Raw genomic sequence first — 14,934 nt, forward strand, 5'->3', positions numbered from 1 at the left:
AGATCAAAGACAAACATTCATCTTTAATACATTTGAGTTTCTGATGAGATAATTGATGTAAAAAGGTCTTTTAATCTGAAAACGGTACTAAACATTAAAAAGCTTAAGAGATGGCCAGGTAGGTGTCTGCATCACCTATTTTCACATAAAACCATGGAGTCATCTAACATTCTAGAAAATATAAACATTAATATTTTCTTCCATCTCCTTTCCTCTTCTACCAGCAACCAGTAACTAAATAAGTACACAAATACATACTATTACAATAAAAACACAGATACAGTAAAGACCACCAAACTGTTAACTCTCATAAGACAGAGTCCCTTCAGTCACTAGGAGATGGAAAAGGAAAATTTATATTAACAACTCTACCTCCTCTACTCTAAAACTATCCATCTCTCAAAAAAAAGATGTCTGAGGAAAATTAACGTAACTTAATATAATTAAGCTCTGAACTTCCTAGCAGTTAAGGTAAAGGTGTCTACCCAGTTCCCAATGGGTGACAGTCTAAAAAATACAATTTAATGAACAATGGTAAATTTTTTTCTGGCCCTAAATTGTAAGAGGAATTTATCACTACAGTGAGAGTGAACAAAATATTATACAATGAGTTTGACAGCAGTTTTATAAAAACAGAACAGACAATTCAACCTTGAATTACTATGAAATTTTAAGATATAACATAAATCATAGGTTTTTACAAAGAGATTCTAGAGGTAAGGTTGTTGTTGTGTGTCACAGATTTGATTCCCCCTCAGAATGACCCTATAGTACAGAGTAGTACTGCCCCATAGGGCTTCCTAGGCTGTAAACCTTTACGGGAGCAGATGACCAGGTCCCTTCTCCCATGAAACAGCTAATGGATTCGAATCACCGATCTTTTGGTTAGCAGACAGCTCTTAACCACTGCACCAGTAGGGCTCCTTTGAGGTACGGTTAATAACTGTTAAATACTCAGCTATCTGGTTCCCCAAGGGCAACGCCCATGTTTTATTCATCTTTGTACCCCCAGCACCTGCTGACAAAGAAGCATAGCAACCTGGCATCTAGTAGGTATTCATTAAATGTTTCCTGAACTGAATCAGGCAATAGCTTTCACAAGTTAAGTACTAATTAAACATCTACTAATTAAATTAAACACTTGTTGTCTGTCCACCAAACAACACTTTTTAAATTATATTGTTTAAGGCATGGTTATTGACTGAATGTGGTGGATTTTTATGTAGGATTTTCCTTAATCTATTTATTCACTTAACCATTATTAGAAAATTAGGCAGATCCATTTTCTCGGCTCTTTCCTTCCTATTTTAGAAAACACTACTAGAATCTGCTCCTAATGAATTAAATTGACTTGGTTCAGTTAATCCAATGTATTATTACATTCCCTTCTGGCATTTATTTTACCATCTGTTGAAACCTAGCACCAACAGTTACTCAACAGATGCTCTCTGATGATGAGAAAGATGCACCAGTTGTAGCTCTCAGTTAGACACTGATACAACAGGTCCTTTATTCTTCGCTGAAATCTTTTTCTTTTTAAATACTAATTATAGAAAAAATCAAGTTTTCTTCCCTTTTAGCTTTTCAGGTTCACATAATAACTACACTTTCATGTAAAAATGTATATTTAAATATGATACTATTTTGAGGACATTACAAAACAGAGTAATACTTCTTTAAATTCCTATGTGTCAAAATTAGTAGTACTAATACTACTAGTGTAATTAGTAGAGAACAACCAGGAGTAAACCAGCCTGACTCCAAGGCAACTGTTTTCCCAAACTAAAGAAAATTAACCAAAATGACACAAACAATCTAAAGAATTTGCAACTAATTTTGTAAAAAGATTAATTTCTATGAGGCTATTTGACAGGTTTAGATTTTAAAGTCTGCAGACATAAAAAAATGTAATGATAAAATTCACAGACATAGCCAAACGCACAAAAAATAACATTAAAAAATGTTTGACGTTTGTGGCAATTCCTCAATAAGTAAAATATACAATTACTATATGACCTAGCAGGTCCACTCCTAGCTATATACGAAGAACTGAAAACCAGTGTTCAAACAAAAACTTGTCTGTGAAGGTTCACAGTACCACTCTTTACAATAGTCAAAAGGTGGAAACAACTCAAAAGTCCATAAATGGATAAACTGATAAACATATTGTAGTATATATATACAACGAATATTAGTCAGCCATATGGAATACTACTCAGCCATAAAAAGAAATGATGTATTGATATAGGCTACAACGTGAATGAATCTCAAAAATATGCTACTGAAAGAAGTCACACATGAAAGGTCAGATATTGTATGATTCCATTTATATAACATATCCAGAACAGGTAAATTCATACAGACCTAAAGCAGACTGGTTGTTGCTAGCAGCTGGGGGAAGTGGAAAATGGGGAGTAACTGCTTAATGGGTACAGGGTTTCCTTTTACAGTGATGAAAATGTTTTGGAACTAGATAGAGGTGGTGGTTGCAAAACATTGTGAATATATTAAACCCCAAAACCAAACTCATTGCCATCGAGTCGATTTCGACTCATAGCAACCCTACAGGACAGAGTAGAACTAACCCATAGGGTTTCCAAGACTATAATCTTTATGGAAGCAGACTGCCTCATTTTTCTCCAACGGAGCGGCTGGTGGGTTTGAACCACGCACCTTTCAGTTAACAGCCAAGCACTTAAAAGACTGTGTCACCAGGGCTCCTTCTGTGAATGCACTAACTGCCACTTAATTGTTCACTTTAAAATGGCTGATTTTATGTTATGTGATTTCACCTCAATTAAAAAAAAAAAAACCCTTAAACAGTTTGGCAGTTTCTCAAAATGTTAAACAGAGAATGACCATAAGATTCTACAATTCCACTCCTAGGTATATACTCAAGAGAAATGAAAATACATGTCCATACAAAGACTTGAACATAAATATTCATAGAAGCATTATTTATAATGGCTGAAAAATGGAAAAAATCTAAATGTCCACCAACTGGGAATGGATAAACAAAATGTGACATATCTATACAAGAGAACACTACGCAGCAATAAAAAGGAGCAAACTACTGCTACGTGGAACAACGTGGATAGAACTTTAAAATATATGCTAAGCAAAGAAGTTAGACAAAAAAGACTACCTACTGTATGATTTGACTTATATATAACTTCTACAAATGCAAAACTATACAGACAAAGCAGATCAGGGTTGCCAGGACCAGGGCCAAGGCCAGGAGAAGGGACTTACGGCAAAAGGGCAAAGAGAAACTTTTGGGGTGATGCAAGTGTTCTAAAACTGATTGTATTCATGGCTGCAAAATTGTATAAATTTACTAAAACTCACTGACCTGTACACTTAAAGTTAGTAACTTTATAGGTTGAAAATTACATTAAAATAGGTTAAAAAAAATTCTAGTGTTTAGTGTTAAAACTAACACTAAACTATTTACTGTAGTTATTAAATTGTAAGTTCCTGTTATACTGCTGTTCATGAAAAAAATCCTATATCATTTGGTTGTGAAAAATGTTTTCCAATTAAAAAACATTATACCACATTCACAGTATTAGTATAAATAAAATATTATGCTTGTTTATTAGTGACATCATTCTATTCTTCACAGAGCTTCCTATTACATGAAATATTATAACTTGTCTATATTTAAAATAAATTATTATTTTGTACTCTCAGGTAAAAAGTTTTATCAAAAGATCAAGCTGGACTACACATAAAGAATGTCTTCCCAGTAACAAGGTCTTTATATACCCACAGATGTTCACTGTAGCGTAACTTGTAATAACAAAAATCAAAACAAAACAAAAAACCTAGCTTTCTAACACAGAATGATTAATTATTTGATGGACTATATTGGAGCCCTGGTGGCACACGGGTTAAAGTGCTGGACTGCTAACCAAAAGGTCGGCGGTTCAAAACCACCAGCAGCTCCACAGAAGAAAGATGTGGCAGTCTGCTTCTGGAGAGATTTACAGCCTTAGAAACCCTATGGCGTAACTATGAGTTAGAATCAATTCGATGGCAATGGATTTTTTTTTTTTTTTAAGTATTAAAAGTCTTCAAGTGAAAACTAATGAAGACTACAGAGTAACAATAAAATGTTGTTAATATAAAATTAATGCTGCTAATACCACAGTACTATGATATTAGCACTAAGTAAAAATAATAAGACATCAAATCTGAATAACTATGATTATCACTGTATTGAAATATGTATGCATGTAGATAGGGTAGCAGCATTAACGCTGAGTTTTTGCTTTATTTTCCAAATTTCCTTTTCTATTGTCACTTTAAATTTTTTAAAAAATAATGGTTTTCAGAAAGTTCTCCCCATGTATTTACCATATTATTAACCAAAAATCTGAAAAGGATAGACTTACAAGGAAAAAAACCGAAATACTTTTCTTTCATTGTCATCTTCTATAGATAGATATGATCATTATTTACCAACAGTAGAAAAAAATGTTATTTATCGCAAAAAAGTTGCATCAGACTGAATACTATATTTGTCCTTACAATCTCTAGAATAGTCATTATATATATTACATCAACTAAGAATCTGACTCATAAAGACATACCTTTGTGTAAGGGGTGTGGCATCGTTAAGATCTGGATGAGCAAAAGGGATGTAACATCATGATAAAGAATTGGAACCTCAAGCTGTTCTTCATTCCTCAGCCTAAAACAAAAATGCACCATCACTTTGGACATTATTACGTATCTTTTATTTTTAATTCATTTTATATATTTCACATATACATCTATGGAACAGAAATAAAACTTTCATAACTGAGAAATTTCAACAGAAAAAGTTAGGAGCCATATATATTTTTAAAATTTTGTTGTGTTTTAGGTGAAAGTTTACAGTGCAAATTACTTTATCATTCAAAAATTTATACACAAGTTGTTTTGTGACATTGGTTACAATCCCCACAATGTGTCAGCACTCTCCCCCTTTTCCTTTCTACCCTGGGTTCTCTGTGCCCATTTGTCCAGTTTTCCTTTCCTTTCCTGTCTTCTTGTCTTTGCTTTTGGGCAGGTGTTGCTCATTTGGTCTCATATACTTGATTGAACTATGAAGCACATTCCTCACGTATGTTATTGTTTGTTTTATAGGCCTGTTTAATCTTTAGCTGAAAGGCAGACTTTGGAGTAGCTTTCGTTCTGAGACAGTAGGGTTTGGGGGGGTCATAGTCTAAGGCGTTCCTCCAGTCTCTGTCAGGCCAGTAAGTCTTGTCTTTTTTTGTGAATTTGAATTTTGTTCTACATTTTTCTTCAACTCTGTCTGGGACGGTTTATTGTGATTCCTATCAGAGTGGCTGGTGGTGTTAGCCAGGCACCATCTAGTTCTTCTGGGCTCAGGCTGGTGAAGGCTGTGGTTCATGTGGTCCATTAGTCCTTTGGATGAATATTTTCCTTGCGTCTTTGGTTTTCTTCATTCTCCTTTGCTCCGGACAGGATGGGACCAAGCGATGTATCTTAGCCACTCGCAAGCTTTTAAGATCACAGATGCTACTCACCAACATAAGATGTAGAACCTTTTCTTTATGAACTATGTTATGCCAATTGACCTAGATATACCCCAAGATCATGGTTTCTAGCCTTCAGCCCCAGTAAATTGGTCCCTCAAGGTGTTTGGATGTGCCTAGGAAGCTTTTACGACTTTGCCTTAGTCAAGTTGTGCTGACTTCCCCTATACTGTACATAGTCTTTCCCTTCACAAAAGTTTCCATCCCTCGCCTCCCTCATAACCATCAGATTGTTTTTATTTGTGTGTGTAAACTTTTTCTGGGGTTTTTATAATAGTGGCCTCATACAATATTTGTCCTTTTGTGATTGACTTATTTCACTCAGCATAATGCCCTCCAGATTAGGGGCCATTTTTTCTTTTTTTTTTATTGTACTTCAGGTGAAGGCTTACAGAACAAATAGTTTCTCATGGAACAGAAGTACACATATTGTTTTATGACATTGGTTAACAACCCCACAACATATCAACCCTCTAACTTCTCAACCTTTTTTTTTGGTGAAAATACACATAGCCAAAGATACACCATTTCAAAAATTTCTACATGCACAGTTCAGTGACATTGTCTACACTCTTCCAATTGTGCTGTTATTCTCACTTAAGATGAAGGCTTACAGAACAAAATAGTTTCTCATTTAACAGTTACTACAAATGTTGCCCTATGACAATGGTTAACAATCTCACAACACATCAACAATATCCTTACTCAACCTTGGGTTCCCTATCACCAGCTTTCCTGTCCCCTTCTGCCTTCTGGCCCTTGTCACTGGACTACTGTACCTCGTTAGTCTCATTTGGTTTTATGAGGCTGTCCACTCCCAGGCTGAACGGTGAACTTCGGAGATAACTTCACCACTGAGCTAAAAGGGTGTCTGGGGGCCATACTCTCGGGGTTTCTCCAGTCTCCTTTAGGCCAGTAAATCTGGTCTTTTTTTTCTTAGTTAGAATTATGTTCTACATCCTTCTCCAGCTCTGTCCAGAACCCTCTGTTGTGATCCTGGTCAGAGCAGTCAGTGGTGGTAGCTGGGCACCATCTAGCTGTACTGGACTCAGTCCGGTGGAGGCCTTGGTAGCTGTGGACAATTAGTCCTTCAGACTAATCTTTTCCTTGTATCCTGTTCTCTTCATTCTCCCTTGTTCCTGAAGGGATGAGACCAGTGGAGTATCTTAGATGGCTGCTCACAGGCTTTTAAGACCCCAGACACTACTCACCAAGGTAGAATGTAGAGCATTGTCTTTATAAGCTGTGTCATGCCAATTGAGCTAGATGTTCCCCGAGACCATGGTCTAGAGGCCATATTTTTTGCCTAAAAACTATAATCTTTTAGACTGCTTCATACATTTACTTGACTCTCCCTAACATGAAAAAATTATAGAGAAAAAATTTATTGTATTACTAAACAGCTGGGATACATTAAATAGATCGTGAATCTTTCTGATTTCTTATAATTACAGAAATTAATGAAGCATTAAATGGAACTTGAGAAAACTAGTTTCACTACAAATGGGGTAGCACATAGAAGACTTGCTATCACAAATAGCACTAAGGAGTAAATCACTCATATTACAAACAAGAATAGATACAGTTCACAAATCAAGTCACACTGAAAAGGCATGGTTAATATCTCTTGTTTAAAAGTTGTTCCAATTTTATGAATACCATAAAATTCAAATAAAATCTTCACCATTTGCAAAGTTTCAAAAAAAAGGCAAAAGAGAGAGAATAACCATAGTTGAACTTAAAATACACTATAAAAGACAAAATAGTAATCCTTAGGAATGTATAAGCCAGAAAAATCAAATGCTGTTGAGTCGATTCCGACTCATGGAGACCCCATGTGTGTCATAGAACTGTGCTCCACAGGGCTTTCAATGGCTGATTTTTCGGAAATAGATCACCAGGTCATTCTTTTGAAGTATCTCTGGGTGAACTTCAACCTCCAACCTTTCAGTTAGCAGTCAAGTGCATTAACTGTTTGCATCACCCAGGGACTCTAGTACTATGAAAAACATGTAATATATTATAAAGCAGATCTTATTATTAAAAAAATTAAAAATACTCCTTTAGAAGGTTAAATTTTTTTCATCCGAGGGTAATTTTTAATGTTAATGAACAAAAATAAGTCTTAAACCTCCAGAATTAGCTTAATTCTGAAGCTATACTTCAGACCAGACTTGGGATGATTTTAGGCTTTGCAGGCCACACAGGTCTCTGTTGCATATTATTCTTTGTTTTGCTTTGATTTTTTACAACTCTTTAAAAATCATGCTTAGCTTGCAAGCCATACAAAAAGAGACCCGTCAAATTTGGCCCACAAGTCATAGTTTTCCAACCCCTAAAATAGACCAAAGGGTTTTTAAATAAAGTTTATTTTAAAATTCTACTTCTCAAATTAGTATACTATGTATTAATTTCACAAATAATAATTGATTTTTACAAGTGGGTAAGTATCTTGAACTAAAATACTATAAGCTTAAGGTTGTATGAAGTGATTTTGTGGCTCAAGCCTTAAAACGAAAGTAATACTTGATGAATTAATTTAAAGAAAATATACAGTCCCTACATTTAAGGAATATACCTATTCCACTGGTAGAAATAGCTAAAATTATAATTCAGTGAATTAAAGGCTGGAAGAGATGGGAACTCAGTGCTCTTAGGAGCACAAGAAGGGAAGTATGGATCCTGCTCAAACATGGGGAGAAGTCAGGTCAGGGAATATTTCATAGAGGTGAAGATATTATAAGAGAGTCTTGAAGATGAATAGACTCTTACCAAAAGGGGAATGGGAGGAATAGAAAAGGTGTTAAAAGGACAAGGCAAATACAAAGATAAGAGATCATAAGAAAAATCAAAACCTGTTAAGAACAGCAAGTAATCTAGTATGTTTGGAATGTCAGTGCATGAGGAACATGAGGAAGATCCGAGGTTGCAAGTACAGAAGGGTCAAAGCCAACAGGGACCAGACCATGGAAGGCCTTGTATATCATGGATTTGGATCAAAGAGTGTGAAAAGTCTCCAAGGACAGGTAACTAGGCAACTACTATAAAGTGCACAGATTGCTACAATATATGTAAACCTGCTATGCAACAAGAGCAAATAAGGGGGTCTTCTGAGGCTGAGGCTGGTGGCAATGGGGCAGAGCAGGGGGTAGGGGAAGGAAGCACTTGTAAAAGGGAAGTTTACCAAAGAAAAATTTAAGTTTTGAACTGAAAAACAAGTTGAAGTTAGCCTTTACATGAAAAAACTTCAAACTCTGTATGACACAAAAAAAAGTATTAAAATAATGGAAGTGTTCTAGTTGAGAAGACTATATATTATAAAGATATTTTTATTCTCAGATTAATATATGAGTTTAAATTAATTTCAATCAAAATCACAGTGAGAAGATGGGTTTAGACAATGGTTCTAAAGATCATCTGGAAGAATAAACAAGTGAGAATATCAAAAATTGGGAGATGTGGAAAAGAATAAGAAGAACCTAACTCGACCAGATATTTATACATAATAAATCTCTTCAATAAGTAAAACAGCATGGTATTGTCATAGAAATAAGTTCACACATCAATAGAACAAAGGGGAAAGCCCCTAATCAGGCCTATAATATATAGGCCTATAATATATAAACACTTAATATGTAATAAGGACTTCCTGTGTTGTACAAATAGTTAAGCACTTGGCTATAACCGTCCAGGCTGGCAGTTTGGACCCACCCAAAAGGCCCCTCAGAGGAAAGGCCTAGCTATCTGCTTCCCAAAGGTCACAGCCATGAAAACCTTATGGGAGCGGAGTTCTACTGTGAAACACATGGAGTCACCATGAGTTTGAACTGACGTGACTGCAGCTGGTTCTTATATAATAAACAGGAAATAAAACTGCTGGAAAAATTAGCTGGTTATTTGAAAGTAAACTTTCGATCTTCACCTAGTACTACTGATGAAAATAAATTCTAAGTAGATTATGTATTTTTAAAAACCATCCCTAAGAAAACTGTAAGAAGAAAATATAGGTCAATATTGCAAATCCTAAGACTGGGAACACATTGTAATACTGGCTATAAAAGTAAATACCAGATTTTGGCTATAAATGTAAACAGTAGTTAACATGTAGGTTGTAAGATTTTAGATTAATTGAGATTACACATGCAACACACAAAATGGGTAGCATGGAGTATATGTTTGCAGCATTTATTACTATCCTAACGTGAATTAAATGGGGATGGGCATTATAAGTATGAAAGTAACAGAAAAAAGAAAGAAAGAAATATCAGATCTGTTGCATTTGATAAAACTGATTGATGGCACACCACAGACTGGAATTCCACATTCACCAATTCCCTGCTACGTAAACTTGAGCAAGTTGCTCACCTTTCCAAACCCATTTTGGAGCCCTGGTAGCAGAGCAGTTAAGAGGTCAGCTGCTAACCAAAAGGTCAGCAGTTGACCAAAAGGTCAGCAGTTCAAATCCACCAGCTGCTCCCTGGAACCCATATGGGGCAGTTCTACTCTGTCCTATAGGGTTGCTATGAGTCAGAACTGACTCAATGGCCACGGGTTTTTTGATGCCAAGAATAAAATTACAAAGTTTAAAGGCAAACATATTTTGGAAAAAAGTGTCAACAAATAGGACAAAATAAAGTTTAATATATTAAAACATAAAAAATCATTCAGATCATTAGAAACTAATATTAAGATGCCAGTAGAAAAAAAGAGATCCTGAATAGAAAATTCACAAACAGTGTATACAAATATCTAATAGATATGGAAATACTTAACTTCATCAGAAATAAAATAGATTTGGTGTAGTGGTTAAGAGCTACAGCTGCTAACCAGAAGGTCAGCAGTTCAAATCGACCAGCTACTCCTTGGAAACCCTATTGGGCAGTTCTACTCTGTCCTATTGTGTCGTTATGAGTCAGAGTTGACTCCACGGCAATGGGTTTTTGGTTTTTATTTTATTTTTTTATAAAGATTAAACTTCCCCCACTGCTCTGCAGTGCCACCTCTGCTGTAAATCCAATTTCCAGATATGTGTGAACCTGTTTTAATTTACTATTGTGGGGAAGGCAAAGCAGCAGAATGTTTGATAGCTATATGGAAAAAAATAAAACTTATAAATTCCAAATGGATTACAGAAATATACATAAAATTTAAAATCATAGAAATACTAGAAAAAAACGTGGAAAAATCTCTTTATAACGAGGGCGTGTCTAACTATAACTCAAAATCCAGAATTAATAAAGGAAAAGACTAATAAAGAGTCGCTATGAGTCAGAATTGACTCAACGGCAATGGGTTTTAATATCCATAATACATAAGTAGGTCCAAAAACTGGAGAGGAAAACACCAACAACCCATTTTTTTTAAATGGGCAACAGATTAGAGAGTTCATAAAAAGGAAATGCAAATGGCCATTAAATGCTGAACTGCATTTATAGTAAGAGAAATGAAAAGTAAAATAACAGTGAGATATCATGTCTTGTCTACTAGTTTAGCCAAAAAATTCTAAAGTTGGACATATTCTATCAGCAAGGCTATGAGAAAACTGCACTCCCTTATACTGCTGGTAGAAATGTGAAATGGTACAAACTCAATTAAGGGATATCTGGCAATATCTAACTAAATTATAAACGCATTTACCTAACCAGCAATTGCATTTCTAGGAATCTATCTCAAAGATACACTGGTAAAAATATGTAATACATATATACCCAAACCTATTTAATGCACTATTATGCATAATCAGAAAATATTAGAAATAATCCAAACATCCATCAAAAGAGTGGTTTAATAAACTACAATGCATCCAAAAAGTGCAATCCTATGCAGCTGTAAAAGGGAATGAGAAACATCTCTACCTATTTCTATGGAATAATCACTAGTATTTACTATTAAGTGAAAAGACAAAAATACAAGAACAGTTTTATAGTGCAGCACCATTTTGGATTAAAAAAGGAGGGACGGTGAGAAAATTATATTTATTTATATACAAAACCACATAATTTGTTTACATTTTCAAAAAGAAATAATAAAAGGACACGGATGGATACACACATACGCAAAAACTAATAAAAATGTTTACCTATAGGAGGAGCAAGGAAAAAGCTGGAGGAGACAGGGATGGAAACTAGATGTCTCTGAATTTTCCTTGCTATATAGTTTTTACTTTTAGATGTGTTTTAAATAATTAAAAAAATCAAATCAAAAGAGAAAAAGGCAATTTTTAAATATTGAGGAAAAAAACAAAACAAAACAAATGACCTTAGCTAGAAATCAAACTGATGGCATAACACACACACAAAAATATCACTTCCAGTGACTTAAAAACATAGTATTTTGACCATATATCCCTAGTGGTTTATATTCTAAGAGCAAAAAGAACTTATGGTTAGTAGTGATACTGGTATTGTTTGTCTTTAAAAATAACTGTAGGTATACTATAGGTTAGGAAATCCTGGTGGGGCAGTCATTAAGAGCTGCGTCTGCTAACCAAAAGGTCAGCAGTTAGAATCCACCAGGCACTCCCTGGAAACTCTATGGGACGGCTCTACTCTGTTCTATAGAGTTGTTATGAGTCAGAATCGACTTGACTGCAATGGGTTTTTTTGTTTTATACTATAGGTTATGCAAATAAGTATGTTGATATCAAGATTTTCAGAGTAAGAGAAAAAAATATGCAGATAACAAAAACATTAAGAAATAAAAACCTTGCAATCTTTGTTTGAATTAGAAACACCAGTATGAACTCAAGATGTTTTTCTCCTTAAAAAAAAAAATTTCCTAACTCTGTCCATTGAACTGGCCTTGAAGCAATGACAACACAGTAGCTATGTACACCTTCTATCACCTAGACTGCAGTCTCTAAATACTATTTTCCATTAAAACGTACTCCATGGAGAAACGGCTGGTTCTGTCTGCAGTAAGGAGTCCCAGTGGAGCAATGGTTAAGCGCTGGGCTGCTAAATGAAAAGTTGGTGCTTAGAACCCACCAGTGGCTCCAACTGTCATGATGTTGCTTATTGGTTCAGCTGTGAGGATTTTTGTTTTCTTTATGTTGAGGGGTAATCCATATTGAAGGCTGTAGTCTTTGGTCTTCGTCAGTAAGTGCTTCAAGTCCTCTTCATTTTCAGCAAGCAAGGCTGTGTCATCTGCATAATGCCAAGTTATTAATGAGTCTTCCTCCAATCCTGATGTCCCATTCTTCCATAGTCTAGCTTCTCAGATTATTTGCTCAGCATACAAACTGAATAAGAATGGTCAAAGGATACAACCCTGACACACACCTTTCCTGACATTAAACCACATAGTATCTCCTTGTTCTGTTCAAACAACTGCCTTTTGGTCTATGTACAGGGTTCCTCAAGAGCACAATTAAGTGTTCTGGAATTCCCAATGTTATCTGTAATTTGCGATGATCCGCAGTCAAATGTCTTCGCATAGTCAATAAAACACAGGTAAACATCTTTCAGCCAGGATCCGTTTGACATCAGCAATGATACCCCTTCTTTCACACGCTCTTCTGAATCCAGTTTGAATTTCTGGCAGTTTCCTGTCATGTACCACTGCAAATGCTTTTGAATGATCTTCAACAAAATTTTACTTTTGTGTGATATTAATGATATTGTTTGATAATTTCCACATTATGTTGGGTCACCTTTCTTTGGAATAGGCATAAATATGGACTGCTTCCAGTTGTTTCGTCAGGTAGCTGTCTTCCAAATTTCTTGGCATAGATGAGTGAGCACTTCCTGCACTGCATCTGTTTGTTGAAACATCTCAGTTGATATTCTGTCCATTCCTGGAGCTTTGTTTTTCATCAATGTCTTCAGCACAGGTTGAATTTCTTCCTTCAGTGCCATTGGTTCGTGATCATATTCCACCTCCTGAAATGGCTGAACATCTACTGATTCTTTTTGATACAGTGACTGTATATTCCTTCTATCTTTTTTTAATGCTTCCTGCATCGTTGTTCAATATTTGCCCATAGAATCCTTCATTATTGTAACACGAGGCTTGAATTTTTCTTCAGATTTTTCAGCTTCAGAAACGCCAAGCTCTTTCTTCCCTTTTGGTTTGCTAACTCCAGGTCTTTGCACATGTCATTATAATACCTTACTTTGTCTTCTGCCCTTTGAAATCTTCTGTTCAGCTCTTTTACATCATTTTTTCCATTTGCTTTAGCTACTCAATGTTCAAAACCAAGTTTCAAAGTCTCTTCTGATATCCATTTTGGTCTTTTCTTTCTTCCCTGTCTTTTTAATGACCTCTTGCTTTCTTCATGTATGATGTCCTTTATGTCATTCGACAACTCGTCTGGTCTTTGGTCATCAGTGTTCAATGTATCTAACCTATTCTTGCGACGTTCTCATAATTCAGCTGGGATATACTCAAGGTTGCACCTCCAAGTAGAGTCAGCCTTAATGTATATGGCATAAAGCTTTTGTGACTTTCATTTGCTGACGTGGCAAGACTCAGAATAAGAAGAAACAGCTGCTAACATCCATTAATAATCAGAATGTGGAATCACAAAGTTATGAATCTACTGAAATTGAAAGTTGTCAAAAATGAAATGGAATGCTTGAAGACAGATATCCAAGGCATTAGTGAGCTGAAATGGACTGAAATCGGCCATGCTGATTATATGGTATATTATGCCAGGAATAACAAATTAAAGAGGAATGACATCACGTTCATTATCAAAAAGAATACTTCAAGATCTATCCTGAAGTACGCTATCAGTGATAGGATAATTCCATATGTTTACAGGAAAACCAATTAATATTATTATTCAAATTTATACATCAACTGCCAATGCCAAAGATGAAGAAATTGAAGATTTTTATCAACTTCTGCAGTCTGAAATTGATCAAACTTTCAATCAAGATGCAGTGATAATTACTGGTGATTGGAATACGAGTGTTGGAAACAAAGAAGTATCAGTAGCTGGAAAATACAGTCCTGGTGACAGAAATGACACCAGAGATTGCATGATAGAATTTTGCAAGACCAATGACCTATTCAATGGAAATACCTTTTTTCACAACATAAATGGCAACTATACACATGGACCTCGCCAGAAATAATACACAGGAATCAAACTGACTACATTTGTGGAAAGAGATGATGGAGAAGCTCAATATCATCAATCAGAACAAGGCCAAGGGCCGATTGTGGAACAAACCATCAACTGCTCATATACAAGTTCAAGTTGAAGCTGAAGAAAATTAAAACAAGTCCACAGAGCCAAAGTACAAGCTTGAGTATATTCCACCTGAATTTAGAGAACATCTCAAGAACAGATTAGATGCACTGAACACTAATGATCCAAGACCAGATGAGTTGTGGAATGACATGAAGGACATCACACGTGAAGAAAGCAAGAGGTCATTAA

General features: G+C 35.4%; 1 protein-coding gene across 8 annotated transcripts in view; it reads right to left on the reverse strand.

Annotated features, from left to right (window-relative positions):
* UBR3 (ubiquitin protein ligase E3 component n-recognin 3) overlaps positions 1-14,934 on the reverse strand; it is a 254,201-nt gene that overhangs the window by 26,807 nt on the left and 212,460 nt on the right. For all 8 annotated transcript variants that reach the window (XR_002823969.1, XM_023730582.1, XM_023730581.1 and 5 more), the window contains exon 32: positions 4,596-4,696. Coding sequence is in view for 7 of the 8 variants with exons in the window: in XM_023730582.1 (XP_023586350.1) it covers positions 4,596-4,696 (101 nt within the window). In the remaining variant the exon portion in view is untranslated. The remainder of the gene's footprint in view (positions 1-4,595; positions 4,697-14,934) is intronic.

This window comes from Trichechus manatus, unplaced genomic scaffold, assembly GCF_000243295.1.
Source record: "Trichechus manatus latirostris isolate Lorelei unplaced genomic scaffold, TriManLat1.0 scaffold00037, whole genome shotgun sequence".
NCBI classification, from domain to species: Eukaryota; Metazoa; Chordata; class Mammalia; order Sirenia; family Trichechidae; genus Trichechus; species Trichechus manatus.